The following is an 18,899-nucleotide window of genomic DNA, read 5'->3' on the forward strand; positions in this document are numbered from 1 at the left end:
CCGAAACACAATAACCTCGTTCTTTCCACTAAGACACACAATTAAACCAGATATTAAAACAAAAACCTTTGTATCTTTACCTTTTTAATAAAATTAAATGTTTGTTTATTGTTTCATGAAATAAAAGGTAGGAATAATACAGTAGATATTATTTTCCTGTTTATGAAGTCCGTCCTTCACTAATATTTGGTTGGCAACCTAATTAGTTAACGAAACTGGAACGTGCGTGTACTCTCACGTACATAAGGCTGTCACCTGTTATAATTACCTTAAGTACACTGACCGACAAAAGTAACATCTGTTTTATACAGTTTTGTATATTATCAGATACACCTACTTTGGTACTGCGGACTGGGGTTTTCTAAATCAGAACGAAATATTCAGTTGGAGGACAAAGGCTGATATGAATTAGTTAATAAGGTCTTATTATAAGACTTGTTTATTTCAGTTTGTTTGGTTAAATTATTGTAACATGGTTGTATCGTGATTGTATGAAAATTAATGGTGAGTTTTGGTATAAGCAGAGTAGCAACTTACGAAGAAAAAAACCTTTTTTGTATGTCTATATCCTCCAATAACATTTCATGCTTATACTTTTAATATAATTCCACATTTTTAAAAATTCGCTCAACTAGCATTACTATTTGTTTTTATTATTACATTAATGAAACTTTCTTAAAATGTAACATTTCCGTCGAATCAAATCTTCGAATATATTAAACAATCAAAAACAAAAATAATTTTCAAAAAACAAATTGTTTACACAAAAGTTTCCTTAATTCACTTTAGCTCCCGACATTACGAAATCCAGACAGCTGATTAAGCTTGTTAATTTCATGAAATTTAACGAAGGCTGAGCCAAATTCTGTATTTTAATCATTAAACTTAAGCAGAATTTATGTGGGTGTTTAAATTGAAGCTTGATTTGCACCACGGTTATTATGGTGAGAGAATTATAGAGTGTATATTATGGTAAAACTTGCCAGTGGTCTGCGGGTTTTGTTCAACAGCTTATAGCCATAACACGGTATTTTACCTTAACGTTAATGGGTTTTATCGGTTTTATTGAGCTCTCCCTTTCTGTGTACAGCGCGCCTACCAATACTGAAAGTAATAAAATTAATGCTTATGCAGTTGGAAAAAAGAGGTGAAGTTTTCATTTCTTATTGACAGTGTTTGTCATTTAATTGACTCCAAAGGTTAAAATTCTTCCAGGTCCAGAAGAAAAATCCTTCTTAGGTTCTTCATGTTTGTTTTTGCAAAATTATTGTTTAGTGGCTTCATCATCATCATCATCATCATTAGTATACTAGCTGAATCAGGCCTAATTTTAAAAGAAGCCAAGAAGTATACAATTACTAAGCAGCAAAGAAATCTTCTGTAACAAAAATCTTCCACTTAAATATTCAAAACATATACAATGTTTCTTGCAATTTACTTAACTGAAGCATAAATACGGGGTGTTGTTAAGCCAGTAAAGTGACTTTCTACTTAATGTAATTGTGAATTGTGTGTAATCGCTAGGATTTTCATGGAAATAGAGAAAGCGTTTAATCCTGCCTATATCTTTTATGTAATCTCGCCTTTATTCTCATTAATATAATGATAATAATGCCTGTTTGCTCAGCTTTCTCGTGTGTATTTAGAATTTGATTTTTAAAAGATGTTGGTGAGTGATTTGGGTTTACTAGAATATGAAGGTATGTTTTGGTCTTATTTTGTTACTAACAAAAGTTTTGTTAAATTTTGTTTTCATTGATATAATTTCGAGAGGTCCAACATCTAACAAATATGTTTTAAAATAGCATATAGGTGTAAAACAGAAAGAAACAATCAACCGTGCCTTAAATGAAATGAAATACTATTAAAATAACTATATTTTCTAAATTTAAAATTAAAGTTTAAACATTTCAGTGGAGCCATGAGATACGCTAAAAAGATATTCAGTAAATTTAGATATTATTCCAATCTTAATTTAGAAATGTCCACAGCCTTTCTAAATATTAAAAGTGTAAGTAAATATTAGAGAATGTCTAGACTCGGAATCTGCATGGGTCGTTACGACTAAAATAAAAAGCGTGCCAACTTAGTAGGTAACTCAGTCTCGAAAGGGTTAGGGGTGAATGAAGTGGGAATTATGAGGTCAGTAGTAGGCGTAGTACGTAGGCGAATATAATTCATTCGGTATTTTTACCCCAGTGCACAGAAGAAGGGTTGGTTTTTGTGTAACTTAAGCAAAAAAGACAGCATAGATAAATGAAATTGCAAGTCAAGTCGGTATGCTTTCCTTTATTGTGAATAAGAAGGATTATTTTTTTGCAGAGCTTTTGCTTACCCTAAATTTGTAGAGATGTGTTAAATTTTACATAACTATGAAAGTGGCACAAGTTGAAATCGTTATTATTGTTCGACTGAAATTAAAAGATTTTTATTTTTAGTAACCAGTAGGGTTGAATATTGTCAACTTCAAATCTGTCATTATTGTCCTACAATTTAAAGGTCTCTACCCTCCCACACTCATTGTATAACATTATAATACAAGCCTAAAATTAAATGTGGGTCCATTGTTGTCATTTGGGGCCCAAAATTAGTGTCTAAAAAGCCGTGCATAACGTATTATGTTTAGAGATAAAATACTTAGAAGGCCTTTAAGTTATATGAGGGTGTTTGAAGTTTTAATTTTCTTTGTCCAGATTTCGTCCGCCATCTTTTGAGGGCACAGCGTCAGAAGACACTATTATTGATGCTGATACAGGATCTACAGTCATATTTGACTGCAAAGTGACTGCTTTAAGAGATAAGACGGTAAGGAAATTTTGCATGGAATTGCCTTTTTCGGTTCTCATGATCGATTCTGCCCATTCACTGCTGACTGGCCTCTTGGTCTAGTGGTTCGTGAGTCTGACTGCTCTCTGACTGCTATCCTGGGTTCGATTCCCACCCAGGACACATGTTTGTGTGATGAGCACGATCATTTGTTATGTAAAAGTTGTGGTATACTGATTGAGTAATTTCTTCGCTACCAAAATCAATCCAGTTTGATAATTATACAGAAAAATATGTTTTTGGGATTAAAGCAGTGTCATTTGTACTATTGCAACTCCACCAATCTCTATTGCCATTGCAGCAAATTGTCCCACTACAATGCACGTAACAGCATCTAGCTCTAAATCTCCTTTGTATTATCTACTATCTGGACCTTGCTTTGAAAACTCATGAATGCGAAATTGAGTTACCGAATTTAATATTGTTCTATGCTCGATTTGAATCACACCTTTGTTTCAGGTATCCTGGATAAGAGTTTCCGAAGATGAAAATTTGGAACTGCTTACGGTAGATCTGGATACACATACGACAGATTTTAGGTAACTTTCTTCTTGAAGTATCAATAATACACCATAAGAAAAACTCATTATTTAATTTAAACTTAAAACCAAAAAATCTTCATCATCATCCTAACCTTTTCCCCATTATGTTGGGGTCTACTGTAACCGGATGGTGTTAAGTACTAGTGTTTCACAAGGCACGACTTCCTATCTGACCTCCTCAACCCCGTTAGTTAGTTAGACCGTCAAAAATGGTCACCCATCTGTGAACCGACCGTATCAAATGTAGCTTTACCTGTGATCGATCAATTTGTAAAGTAGTAGTTTACCCACCCTCCTCTAAATAACAAAAAAGGACTTAAAATACAATAAATCATTTTTCGTAAGAATCAGCATTTCTCTTTTACCCCACATAATTCCTTACCCATAATGCAATCGAAAATTGCACAGATTACCTTCCACATCAATTTTGATCTGCATTCTTCAGTATCACAGTATTGGAAATAGATTTCCATTCAGTACATTTCAATAATAATGTAACAGGGTTGGTTCCATTCGAGGGTTCGAACATAAACACAACTTCTTATTTACGTGTGCCACCGCCGGAATAGGATGTGTTTGCCCTGAAATATTGTTTGCTGTTGGGGATGGTTTCATATCAACACCTTTTTTGACACATGTTTTATTGTTGTATACGTATAGAATAATGAAAAAATAACTAGATTTTTTGATATTATGATACACATGGTTTATGATACAATTTTATTTTAATGAAAGTTTTAGGTAGGTAATGTTAATTTTAATCATGTAGTGTACTAAGATTTGCAACCTGTTTTTCTTGTTTCATATAAAATAAAATAAATTGTTAAGTAAACCTTTTTAAAAACAGCGATCCAGCTGTTCAGACATAATTAATGTACTGTCTATTGGCTCATCAGTCTCTCAGTCATCAGTCTGTCAGCCTCAATATTTAATTGCATCAAATAACAACCTTCTTTCCCCTTTAGGTACAGGGTAGACCTAGCGGGCGAGAATTGGAAGTTGGCGCTAGCAGATGCAAAGGTTCAAGACTCTGGTGTCTACTGTTGCCATGTTTCTACACATCCACCAATGTTGCGGCGATATAAGTTAACTGTGCATCGTAAGTTTATAATTATCATCGAAATTTCTTTCATATTAATGACTACAATTAAAACTCTCAATAATCTTGTTGGCTTATTGGATCACTTGTTTTTCAAAATGTTGTTGTATAAAGTCATGGTTGTCCTGGTAAAATTACAGTTCTTTTTTTTTCAAGACCAAACCTTGCCTAAATTATGATTTTTGTCTACAGCCCCATCAATAAAACTTAGTAAAGAAGCATTTTTAGAAACGGGCGAGACTCTCTCTCTAAAATGCGCAGTACTACATTTGCATCCCGGAGAAGCGGTTCCGGAGCTTCACTGGTACCGGGGGAACAGCACCGTCTGCCTGGACGAGGTCCGGGGAGGCGTTCTCATAGAAACCGACCATTTAACCCTGACCAGTCACTTGCAGGTATGTACGAGTTTGTGGACTACGGTGAAAAAATTTCAATGGATTCCTTGTATAAAAATAATTATTCCGCGAATAGGACAAAATAAATTTAATCACATATATATTTTTTTAACTTTATCAAAGCGGTCGTAGCTGTTAGAGTAAGCGTTTACATGTATTTATAAGAGGTCATATTGTATCGATTGAAATCTATATAACTTGGGGGTCCACTGGAAGCTTTGATATGACTATGAAGGCGTAAAAAGACTTTACTTCAGTTATTATACGAGTAACAATTTTCTCTAATACAAGTCAAAAAAATCAAGGCGAGTTAAATAAAGAAAAACTTATGAGAAATACAAAATCTCTTTAACCGTCAGCTTATCCAGTGAATCAGTTTAATAGAACCCTCTAGTAAAATATAACCTTTTGCAAAATCCAATCTGACCTTGATCTGTATTAACACACCTGTAGGAAAACCCAGTTTATTGTGTTTCGGGAAACATTGTTTCCCTTCTAAACGAGGCTTTATAGGCCTTTTTCGTAGCACGGCATAAATAAAATATCGAAAAACCATCGAGACCTGGGGAGAATTGAGAGGGATACTTATAAAAATCGGTCGACTGCCGCCGGCGCTTGAGTTATTAGTGTTGTAAGCATTTTCTTGCAAAAAAATCATGTTCTTTTTGTAATAAATAGAATTGTACTTTATTATTTTGCTAGTCGTTTACAAAAAATGTTGTAGAGGGAGATTGCAGTTTAAGTAGGTAAACCTGAAATGAGTAAATTCGGAGCTATGTCTACATCAGGAAACTGATGTGTTGATAGCAATTCTTTACAGCATTTATTTAAAGGTAACGTTCTAGGTTTTTTTTAAGTATTGGACCTCCCACTCGTGCGCTCAAAAATTTCACGGTTCATGAAAGGGACATACAAATCCTGTAATCTTATTTATGTACAACATAGTTATGTACACCCATCTTGCGGAATAAAGTGTATATTATTTATCTTTAAAGCATTTCAGCGACCGTTTTGTGTTTGGTCATTCATCGGAATAAATAGTAATTTATCGATTGAAATCGTAAAAAAAATACCAATTCTTCCAGTAAACGAAATTTAATTGTCTCTTGACTAAAATTTGAAAATAAATTTTGCTTCAAGGTAAAGAATTACCTAGAAAGCTAGGCCCTTTGTCGAGCTCACATATTGAAAATTTTCGGCGTGCCAGGTTATCCTGTATATCTAGCACAAAAGGCATTCATTGTTGTCAACACGTGTCCGAAACGTTATACCGTGCACCATGTACCACCTTTGTTATATCTTTGACAATATTATAGTCAGGAAATCTTCTAGTTTTTTTTGAAAAATCACCTGCTTAGGAAAGACTCATAAATATCTTGAGTAACTCGAGGATGAATCTTCATATCGCAAGCATATTGCTAAGTTTAGCACTTTTCTTGATCTACTTTTCGGTATTGCGATTTGAGATTTGCATTTATTTGCTTGTTAAATTTTCAATTTCCAAATTTTTATTTTCAGCTTCCCCTAACGATAAGAAAACAATCCTAAATATATTCTGCAGGGAGAAGTGAGTCAGTGAATTTTCCACTCCTTAAATAAAAGATAACCATACTATAAATACATTTATTTAATACAAGATAAGTATTAAAATAACTTGGATAATTCGGCGACCCTATCATGAGTAACGAAATAAGCCAACGATAAAGCGTATCTCCCTTAAAATCTCATTTCTTATTTACATTTCATCAACTGCTGTGCCAATTTAGGAGGTTGTGCTGCTTAGTATAAAATAAGAGTTACAAAGTAAGGTCCCTTGAGGGATGGTAATTATGCCTGGAAGCGTTTACAGCGGAGATAACAGACCGTATGATATTTACCGTATGATAGCCATGAGTTAAGTGGTACGGTGGGTTGTGGCTCCAGTGGCGCCGTTTGTAAATAGTAATTTCTGAATAAAATTAATTGTATGGATACTCTGGTTACTGCTCTAAGTCGACCCATTTTGCGTCGAGTGGTTTTTAGGTATACAATGTAATTATTATTTGGATTGGATATATGGATTAGTCAGTTCCAGCCCTTAAGAATTACTACAGTGAAAGTATTTTATTGAATCACAGCTTACTCACTCGTATTCATCAGAAATTACAATATACATATTTGTATACTAATAGAGACCATAAGCAATAAAAAGATCGTCTCCTTTGTCATCTCTTCATCTTCCAAAATGTATCCCTCAATAAATTTTGTTTTACAAATCTCTTGATGAATCGCTATCACTATCACCGTACCCTGCTGCTACCCTCAAGGCCCAGTTATTCTACCTCCCCGTTTGGTCTAAATTGCCGCAATATATTTGCGGGCTAAAGTGTAAGTGAGACTTAAATATTCTCCCTTACTTACGACCAGAGTGGTGATACAAAAAAAATCTTCAAAACAAAATGAGCTTTCAGGTTTCTGCTGAAAACTTGTGTAACGTGTTTCACGTTATAAAAAGAAAAAATAATGTTACATTTAGTTTTTAGTAATTGTAGTTAGAGCAGCAACAGAAAAAAGTTTATTTGGGGAAATTTCAGCTGACTAGATTCCGGTTTACGAGGTGCAACCCGATGACAGACATTGAGACAGTGTAGATTTAATAGTAAGGTCCTTAAAGAATCCTAACAAAAAGTACCCCAGACATATTTCATCGATATTTCTCGTACCTTACATATATTCGGAGGAATCGAATGTCTTTCTATTTGTATATGCAAAAGGAAGATTCGTCTCCAGAATAATTCCCGTTTTCCTTATCCGTAATATACTCGTGTTTTTCAAATTTCTTTCTTATTTATTGTCACTGGAACATTTGCTCGGAATACAAATACTAATGGGCAGAATTTAGTTTTCCGGTTGTATCGTAACTTTTTGGTTCATTGTTGGATGCCGACTTTGTTACGTGGACAATTGATTTTTGCCAAACAGGGCCATTGTGAGCCATGGATGACTAAACATTTTCTACTGAGTTGAGGAAAATTTTGATTCTTTTCTTGGCGAATTTGGCACTATTTATCATAATTATGTTTATAAACTGTGCAATGATTTATGAAGATACTGTGTATTTTTTTTCCGTTACATCAGTGAAATAAATTTTCTTCCCAGTTTTAATAAACAGCTTCTTTAGAAAATTTATTTTGTCAAATGGCAGGGAAATCCGGTCAAAATTAGCAAGTAACAATACATTTCTGTGCAGGTGGCTCGACTGAAAGTGGAGGACGCAGGCAACTACACCTGTGCACTGGAATCGCCGCTGCAGATGAAGGCGACAACCAGGGTCCATGTTTTACAAGGTACGAACTGAAATCCCTAAAATATAACTATAGGTGTTAAAATATGTTCTAAATTGTAATAATGTTTTAATATAGTTGTATATTCAATGTTTTAAATGAATTCGAATCGAGGGAGAAATTTAGTTTATCACTCTAACTTTGGACTAAAATGAGCTCTAAAACCAAGTTCTTCACATGTTTTAGTTCTATCGCGGAGATTTAGTAGTAAACTGTAACTTAGCTTTGATGGATGTAAGAAAATCATTTGAGAATGAATGCTGTCTGAATACTTCAGATTTACGATCTCACTACAAGTAATAAAAAAGGTATCAGAAGAAAATTGAATCTTTAATTCAGAACACAGACTAAGAATCATGTACTTTACTATATTGAAATATGTTAAACAATTTTATTTTTAAAGACATTGATGAAATCGAAACTCGCTTAATTTACATATATTTTTTTGTATTTAAAAGTCTTTAATATAGTGTCTAAATTAAAAAAAAATTTGATTGTCCAAGGTTTAACGCCTCAAAGGACTTATCATACTAAAGTTCATAATAATTCAGATATACCATAACTTAAAATAAAATAATTATATTACAGTTATTAACAAAAATATTTCTATCCTAAATCTAGCTTTGATTCAATTGGTAAAAGAATATAAAGATATTAATAAAAACATAAATAATTCTGTTTTTTAAGGTTATTTTTCTAAAATAAAAACCCAAGAACCTGATGATACGACTGTAGAGTAACATCTGCTTCCTGAAATTGCGATAACAAATGAGAACGAGGTTTCACGTTTTGCACTTTTAGTGCACCTGCTCTGAGATTGAGCCATAAAGTATTTTCATGCTTGTACGCTGAATGTGAACTTTGTTTGAATGGCTAGTAGATAGTACCGGGAACACCTCTTTGTTTTGCCAGATGTTGTTTATCTAAACTATTGTTGGCATGATTGGCTTATGCTAAACATTTATCTGTTTGGACGTAAAAGCTGAAGTTTTCTTCGATATTATTTTCGTCAATTTTTAATTTCTCTTCATTTCCAAACAGTGTTTTTAGATTCGTAATATTATAGCCAAAAATGTAGAGCCCATAAAAAACTTACTTGGGTCGTTAATGAGAATATGTAAAATTTTGTAAATGCTTTCATATTTTTTTTCTGCTCGTTCAGTTGTAAAAAATAGCATGGGACGTAATATATCATCATTTATACTCCCTCTGCACATCGGTTCTAATTGGAACATACCTAATACATCTTCATTAGGTTTTAAATTCGGATTTTATGTATGTCTGTCACGTTCAGTGATACTCCAAAATTTAGTTTGTTTACAAAAAACTTTCTCCCAAATGGTTCATCTAAAGTATCATTAAGAAATGTCTAAGTTTAATGAGTTTCTTAATGCTATGTAAATTCGGCTACAGCAATAATACTAGACTGGAATACTCTGTAATAAAGACAGACATTTATAACTTGGGAGTACTAATACCTAGTCATTACGTTAGTTCAAATTCAAGGAGTTGTTGTCTGCTTTATTATGAACTAATTTCACTTATCCGAAGAAATATCACTATCAGATTGAATTGTATTTGAAAGAGGGCAGTATTTTATATTATTTGGTTAAAGAGTAGCCTTTGAATTTTCTTGCCGGTTCGTCTTCAACGCAATTTTATATTGGAGACGCACAACTGAAGTCACTAGTCTGTAATTTCACGTTTCTTCAGCGCCTGTTTCATGCCTACTGGAAATAATCTGATTTTTATTAAAATTTTCCAAATAATTTCTTGAGAGTTCAAAAAAAGAGGATGTTTTTGAAAATGCCTAAGCCTGTATCGAGTTGACAGATGACAAAACCAGTTAATGATAATGATGGAAAAGCTCAGTACGCCAGCCAATACGTTTTCCACGTAGAGAAATAATGAAAGAATGATTGAACGTCCAGGTCTATTGCGTTCGCTGTTCAGTCATGCTTTATGAAATCAAATTGCGTACAAAGGTCAAACGTGTTCTGGATTAGCACATAAAGTAGATTTCATATCTGATAGCTAAGAGCTTTTCGCGCGACTGAATATTATATTATACAATGTTCAGTGGATATTGCTTGCATTAATGACTGTGCCATCACATTTTAGTTCCCAAAGTTTTGTTATTCACGACTGAAGAATTTCGGATAAGACTTCAAAATTATGTTTGTCAAATTTTAAAGTTGTCTAGTCACTATTTCCAAAACTTATAAACAAAGTAATGAAATGAACAATTTTGAAGGGATCAAAGGGAACCTGTCAACAAAATTAGTTGGCAAAATTGCAACAATAGACACTTGCAAAGTTAGGTAATAGAGTTTTCCTGGAGGTTCTTTCTCTAAAGACCATTTTAGGATATTAGGACCATTTTCCCGACAAGGTGTCTGTTATGGCCCTCCCATCAGCATTTCTGAAACTTATGTATGGGACGAGGCGATTGTCATTTATTGAACACGGTTCGAAATCTTAGTGCTACTGGTGGGCACTTAAGAGCCCCATAAGAAGATTGTCGCTCAATAATAGCACCATAGTCCTTGTTATGGTCAACAATATTTTTGGATAGTGTTTATTGGTGATATTTCTTTACTGAGTCGTTGAGATAAGTTTACTATGTTCTTGACGTCAGTTTTATAACATTGTTTAAGATGGATCTCTTTGTGAATTGAACATGACATGTGTGAAAGTATATTGTTAAATATTTTTCATCAAATATCGGAGATCGGCAGAGGCGTAAATTTTAATCTATTTATCGTTTGTGGTCTTCATCATTATAAAGCTTTGGCGTATCTCAGTGTTTAATAAATTGTATTTTTTGATAGCTTATTTTTTATATTTTATTAATCGTATTTCGTAACTCAAATGTAATTCTACTGTAAGGACTAATATAAAGTATGTTCATCACTTAAGCAAATATGTTAGGTGCACTCCAGTCGCCTTAAAAATATAACAAAATGTCCTACATAAAATGAAGTTATATCTTTTTCAGTGTAAAAGCTGGTGGCTCAGAGCCCAGTGCTGCGGTACTTATATTAATGGTACTACAACCACCGCAGCTATAAATTAAATTAATTTAAAACAATGACCAGGATATTTGTGCACTCTCTGCTAACAATGAAATTAAACCTGGCATAAGTCTTGAAAATGTTGACATAAATAAAAAGATTTGAAAACTTACAGCCTGTGTTTACGGTGTGTTTACGCGACTGCATTAGAAAGAGTGTATGTATGACAATCTTTTAATTTCCAAAATGGCGCCTGGACATGACAAAAGGGAGGAAGTGTTTGTTGATTTTGTTTCTTGCATAGCAAAATTGTAATTTGGTTTATCTGATCACGTTTCCCATATTATCAAATACCAAAATAACTTAGCCACTGTCTGATATTTTTCAATTATTTGACAGGAGAACTTAATAAATATCTGTCCTTCGGATCTATCGCGTTGGAACCCTACCGAATTCCACAGCAAAACCTACAAACCTGTTTTATGTATTGTGTTGATGTTAGCTCATAACACTAAAGCAGAGCATATAGTTTTATACGAACAGAACATGGAAATGGAGATCATACTAGAGGAATAGTTGTAAAATATTTTACTACTCGAACTATATAAACTAGTGTCTTTACGTTACGACGGATAAAAGGACCAGGACTCTGACTAAATTTGGTCTTAGAACCCGCAGTAAACTATTTTAGACGAATAAATTATGTTATAAAGTTACCTTTTTCTGTCTGGAGCAGGGTCCTTAGATTGAAGAAAAATGAAATTTCGATTCTTTACATTTGAGCGTTGTCTTTTAACGCACGTAACCTACAATAAGGCTTGTAGAGAAGAACAGTATCAATAGAGAAATTAAATTAATTGACAAAACAAATAAAAATTGAGTCATTTTGAGGTAATGATATTACACATTAAAATGGTATTCGTCATCATGATCCTAAAACAAAACTAGTGATGAGAAAGGAATTGCCTTTGCTTGTTGAGTTGTTAGCCTAAAACCTCAACTCTGAAAGTTGGTTCTCAATATACCCACCAACTACAGTACATACATAATATAAACCTAACCCTGGTATATTGTGGTAAGCTTAGCCTATATACTAGCAAAGCGAGTGAAACCTAAATCTAAAATAGTGAGGGCATAAACTTGGAATGTAAACTTTTATAAATAACGAAATAGTCATTGTAATTTCATTTGTCCTTTACTTTTGCCTCAAATTGATTTGGCTTTTGCCTGGCAGTAGCAGTGTTATAAAATAAAAATCTGTCCAGGACTTCAATTACCGAAAATAAGTTAAAAAAAAATAATTTAATGTAGGTACGTGAATTGATTTATCTGAAGCGTGAAGAAATGTTGGACGTAACGAAGTTTGCTTCCAATTTTTTTTTTGCGTCAAATACCTGTCATTATGTCATTGTGACTTTTCATAGGTGCTTCTTTTATAGTCAGATATTTTGCCATACAGTTTGTAAGCACATTGTTATAATATATGCGACAGTGTTATCCAATGTTTTATTTTTATCCTAAAAACGATTTCCTTTTTGTAATCTTTTCTTGAGTTCCATTACCAACAAATCTAGAACGAGAAAAATCAATTTGATTTGCAAATAATCCGTCTATTTCTTTCAAACGAAGGTTTTATATTTTAGGTGACATCAATTCTCTTTCAAGTTCCATTTTTTTGCCGGTTCTTTGTTAGACTGGCATTTGATTTCCTGTAGCCTAGATAAATTCCAGACTGTCGAGGCTCTTTTATTTCAAACACAAGTAATTTATCATTGACTAGCTGTTGCACGTGACTTCGTGTTGCGCAAGTGGTAATGAAAATATGAGTCTGATTTCTTTTTGTTACTTATTTTATACTTAGTTTTGGTCTACACACAACTTCTCCCCATTTTCGTAACCAATTTTATAACTATTCTGCTGATTTGAATTAATAATGAAAGCTTTAGAGCAAACCTTAAAAAGATAAAAGAATTTTACGATTCAGACCAGTAGTTTCTGAGATGGTGTACAAACAAACTTTAGTTTTATAACATTAATATGTCTCTTAAGAAAGGCACCTAAAAATATGTTTCCTGCTCGATATCTCTCGGTCGCGTCGGATTGCTGTCGCATCGGGCTATGACAGTAAAAGAACAGAGAGTGCACCTTCATTGGCCCACTTGCGCGCTATAACATGTCTCGCGTGACTGGCTTTTGCCTTGCGACACTTGCCCCCAACATCAGCCATTACATTTCAACAAATTCAAGTGTAGAGAAAGAAAAGAGTTTTCCATTCCATCATGAGACTTACATACATTATTTTGCCTAACACCTACATGCACCTTAATTATACAGCCTTAAAAAGGGAAATTTGTGAAATAGGATATTAAACGACATCGCGACAAAAATCCCATTTTTTTCTTCAGAATTTCGTGTCGTATATCTTATAAACAGATCGATTACATTCAGTGAACTTGTTTCTAGGCTGACATTTGATTTCCTTTGTATTCCGGTTCGCTAAACGCTGTTCGTTGAATAAAAAGTAATTAACACGACAAAGAAATATGATCGGACATGAATTACGGCTCAAATATTCGGATACAATATTTACAGCTGAAAAATGCTTTGTAAATATATCTTTTCAGTAAGAGCCAGATTTTTTTTGACACAGTGCCCACTATGAAATAGTTTAAACTTATTAAATGCTGATTTCATGCTTGGACTTAGATAATATACTTTTGTGAACCATGCTGTGTGTTTTTTTAGTATTGTTTTAACTTATTTTTTTGTGGGTAAGCGTGTATGATATAACTAAAATAATAAGTATAAAGATATAACTTAACAAACACACCAATTTTATCTTTAATAGTTCACTCATGCGTGAGTTTTATGATCGCATGCCTTATTTTAAAACAAAGTAGTCCCTTATCATACTTTGGTCTTTAAACAACCAAGCGAAAATGTAACATAATGTTATTTGGTTATTTTATAAATATTTAAAAAATAACGTTTTACTCACGCGTATATATCGGGATCGCCAAACTCAACTGAAGCCATATTCATGGGTGGTGGTGGCGGCGTAATATGTTTGAAAAACTAGGTTTTATTGATCTTATTGGACCCGAGTCTCAACTTATGTGATGTTCTGGATACAGGAGCTGTCAACATAACACTATAATATGTTCCTATTTTGCTCTATTATTAACTCAAAACCATCCTTCACTAAATCATCATCAGCCCATATTCGTCCACTACTGGACATAGGCCTCCCCAATTGCATGCCATCGAGATCTATCTTCAGCTGCTCGCATCCAGCTCCTGCCAGCCATCTTGCGCAGATTATCACTCCACCGTGCCTGAGGACGTCCTACACTACGTTTGCCGAGATGCGGCCTCCACTCCAGAACTCGTTCACTTAACAAATACCTAAAAATTGAAACTATTACACATAATTTTAGTACACACACAGAAGATCTAAATGCTCCCACAATATCGGATGCCCAGTTCACTTGAATGCATAGATTATAAATCCTTTAATTGTCCACAGGATCAAGTCTAGCAGAGTTACAAAGCGGTGTGAAAACCACAACAAGCTACTTAAGTCTTCTCCTGACCTCTCTGCTGATAGCTCTTGGGACACGGTATGAAGATATAAGGTGACCTATTTAGAGTAAAGTTTATTCAGGAGGATGGTAGCAAGAATTAATTTTATTTGTTCATTGGAGAAATAATTTTGGAAGAAGCTTATAATTGCATTTTTTACGGATATCGTTAGTACAAGACTTTTTATTTAGTTTAAAAGTTCATTCTTTAATAATATTTTTTTCTAGCCCTTAATCCCACCCATCCCAATACTATATTTCCGTCAAATATTTTCGTTTTTAGTCATGTCCACTCAGGCTCACTTTTAGCTTATTTTCAATCCCACTGCTGGACAAAGACCCCTTCTGCTGTAACTAAAAACTTTTTCGATAAATTACGACCTATACAACCTCTTTTGACACATAACAATTCAACGAAGTTACCCTTATTGGGTCTGGTAGATTATAATTATGAATGAAACTGTTCATTATCAACCTAATGATCTTTTCTACCGCAGTTTTGGATTGATTGTTCCAATCAAAACGACAAGGACCACATAAAACACTTATGTTTTTGTCACTTGTAATTGTTCTACTACAAGTTTCTTATTTAATTGTAGTGGTTTTGTTTTTCTATTTGGAATAGATTTCTATCATAACCTGTTTCATTTACTTCATGTATGCTCGCATACAATAATAAAAACAATGTTTGAGGAAATATGCGATGTTAGGCCCAGTTAAAGAGAAAGTCATCTTAGACGAGATTTTCTTCCTGTTACAGGAACGGAGTTTTTCAAAAAAAAAATACGTGGCTTTCACTTGTCACATTTGAGTGATTCTTTTGCGCTAGTGCTCGGTTAAATGTAACTTGTTAACAGTTCCAGAATAGAAGAGAGTTTAAGCAAACGTACGTGTGTGTCATTTGTCACTTCAATACAAGATATTTTGATAAACTCCCTAGAATATAAAACCCCACAACTTTTGACCCTCACGAGATAATTCAGATTTAATGCAAAACAAACCATATTAAAATCGCTCAATCTGATTTGAAGCTGATGACAGATTATCACAGACAGACACTTCAAACTAACAAGCCCTCCTTTTTACGTCCGGGGTTAATCATTGAGTCATTCTTTGCCACTGGTTCTTGGATAACTTGAAATACAGGCTGTTGGAAAACAAGTTCTTTTATTATTATTTGTATCCGCCTAGTTAGTTAACATATTAAAATGATCGTGTTAACAATTTTAGTAAGTTCCACACATTTTCCTTAAACCGTACTTTATTAACTAAGTACCCAAAAGTTTAATTAACGAAAGGGTAACTGTTATGGTATATTCTAAAAATTAATTCTTGCTTATCCGATGTTGGCGTGAGATCCTTAATGAAGTTTGAACCGTCCAAGGATCTTTGGGTAAAAGGACCATTAGTGAGAGTGTACATAGTTTGTACAAAATTATATTATAATATAAAATTATAATAATTATTGTAAATTGTGTGAGTCAGTCGGTTTCCAACTCTTTGTATGTTGGAGTTATGTTGATGTTCATTGGTGTTAACATAAAATGAGTGTCATTACTTTTGTTTGAATTGATTTTTTTTTTTATATATAGAATTGTTACAAGACCTGTAGAAATAATTCAAATACATACATATAGGTTTAACTGTATTCGGCAGGAACGTCACATTTTGTTATACTAGGACAAATTATTTTTTGATATAAAAAGGCCACATCTTACTTCTTGAAATGATTCATTTTCAATTAATTTATTTATTTCTTACTTAAAAACTTTGGTGTTTTACCGACAAAAATATTTCGAAAGGTTTTCATGCTTTCGTATTTTCTTTTACCTCTTATGAATATGTTCATGTTGTTGGATACCGAATGTCTTAATGAAAATAAAATAAACTTCTTAGATAATACATATCACACTTATAACTCTTCATATCAAATACACTATCACTTTTCTACTGATAATTATTTTGTCAACAAAATAAAAGCTAGAAATAAAAATTATTTGTAAATTTAAATTATGTTGAAAAAACAACACACTTTTTCTTAGAATTAATAAAATTAATTATTACAGATGTCTTATAAAGAATGTGCTATTTAAGCAAATGGTTGAATTTAGAGGTTATTTCGAAACATTTTTTTTTATTTCTGTAGAATATATGGTCATACCTAAACATATCCATATAATTTTGCATTAAATACTCAAAACTTTCATGTAAAGCACACTAATGTAAATATATCGGTAGATTTCGCTATAACGTGCACTTTTTCTGAAATAAATAGATATAATATTTATTTTTACATGTTGATCTTTCATTCAATATTAATTGTAACGCGTTTATTTCTCTTCTCATTTTTTAATATGTAGATAATTTTAAAAAATGCATTTTCTTTACAAAAAAATAATCCATTTTTGCTTAATAATTGAAGCTTTTATTTTAAGTGCAAATTATTTTGATAATAAATTTGTAATATTTTTTACATTTGATTACATATCATAGAATACATGTCATATTAATCACAATAATATATCATACATACGTATCAGTATAGATGTTAACATAAAATTTAATAATATTCTGTAAAATGTAATTAATATTTAAATAAAATATTTGTTTATTACAATTAATTTGGAAATTGAATTAAGCGTTTCAAAATTTTATTTTATAAACGCGAAATGAATATATTTGATTATTATATTAAATTTATTAATGAATTTATTTATATCTATGCATAAAATAGACGAAACAGTTTTTTCGATGTATGTTTATTGTCTGATATTTTAGCTGTCGAAAACTAATCTCTAGTATTAAAAATACTTCAGTTCTTGTTAAATTGCTATTTATTGTAAAACAAATCAATGAATTTGTAATTAATTGTACGTGCGTTGTATTTTATTAAGATTTTACAATCTGTGACGAGGTTTCGAGAATATAATATGAGAATGTATTATAAACATTTTTGTAAAATTTGCTTCCTCGATGTAATTTATTATTATGTTTCGTGTGAGCTGTTGTTATTAGTACGAATGATACATACATTTAAATTTATGCACTTGATAATTCTGAGAAAATACAAATTGTTGTTCAGCCTCTTATATTAAATTAAACAAATCACTTGAGATCGAGATAACAATGAAACAAGATAAAAAAGCGTCAAAATAAAAAAAAACAACACATAATTTTAATTTTTCAAGTTATTTCAAAATCTTAGACATTTTATACTAATAAAAATGTCATAATTGTTTTAAATGATATTTATTTGATTTTAAATTATCATTGACGTCACAGATTGTAAATAACATTTTTATGGAATGTTTAAACATATCGGTGCTTTCGTTGACTGTTGATTTAAGTGTAATTATATATAATTATATAAAAATAATAAGTATCATGAAATGAACATATTAATTATTACGTGTGCAATAATGTGATAAAAATAAGATTTTATAATAAAAGTCTTTATAAAATTACTTTGTGTATGTTTTTCTCTTGAAATTGGGTCATGTAACATCGTATCGAAAAGCAATTTTGATATCCACTATGTGATTAGAATGTTGGTGAAAAGTCAACAAGGATTCAATTCTTTATTGTGAAAATTCGCTTCTAGGGACACAAACCAAATAATCGTAAAGCAAAAACCATTTTAATTTAGGTAATAAAAAAACATTTAATTTTATGTACAAAACAAAAATTGTATTATTATTCCGTTATTACGTAATTTGCATAATTAATTTTTGAACGACTCGACAAGTCATTTTATTAAAAGTTAGTTCATTCATTTGTGAAATAAGACTCGAAGAGAAAAACACAATTAAGCGTTTCATTTCAAAATGTTTTGGTGTTTTTTTGTTTATTAGATAAATTAAAAAAAAAACGTTCATATTCTTTTCTTAATTTTATAACATTAAAAGATGAAATTAGGTAGATATTTTTATCTATTATTAAAAACTTTAACAGCAGTTTTGAAAGATATTTTTCGTTGCTAAAATTTGTAAGACTTTCAAAAATTATTGTAATAGTAACTCGGTAGGTACTAGAAAAAAAGTTGTTATATAAATCAACTATGTAATTATATTTTTCTCCTTTACTTGTACTTACGAATGTTGTGTGACTTTAAAAAAAGTA

The 18,899-nt window shown here is 32.1% G+C and overlaps 1 protein-coding gene across 1 annotated transcript in view; it reads left to right on the forward strand.

The window, feature by feature from the left end:
• The window catches only part of LOC113499380 (protein sidekick-1-like), a 51,020-nt gene extending 36,104 nt beyond the window's left edge, over nt 1-14,916 (forward strand). Inside the window, exons 4-9 of the mRNA XM_026879851.1 lie at nt 2,694-2,805; nt 3,286-3,365; nt 4,334-4,467; nt 4,660-4,862; nt 8,092-8,188; nt 14,726-14,916. Coding sequence (XP_026735652.1) covers nt 2,694-2,805; nt 3,286-3,365; nt 4,334-4,467; nt 4,660-4,862; nt 8,092-8,188; nt 14,726-14,838 — 739 coding nt within the window. The 3' untranslated portion in view covers nt 14,839-14,916. The remainder of the gene's footprint in view (nt 1-2,693; nt 2,806-3,285; nt 3,366-4,333; nt 4,468-4,659; nt 4,863-8,091; nt 8,189-14,725) is intronic.
• Nucleotides 14,917-18,899: the final 3,983 nt, after the last annotated feature.

This window comes from Trichoplusia ni, chromosome 12 (assembly GCF_003590095.1).
Source record: "Trichoplusia ni isolate ovarian cell line Hi5 chromosome 12, tn1, whole genome shotgun sequence".
NCBI lineage: Eukaryota > Metazoa > Arthropoda > Insecta > Lepidoptera > Noctuidae > Trichoplusia > Trichoplusia ni.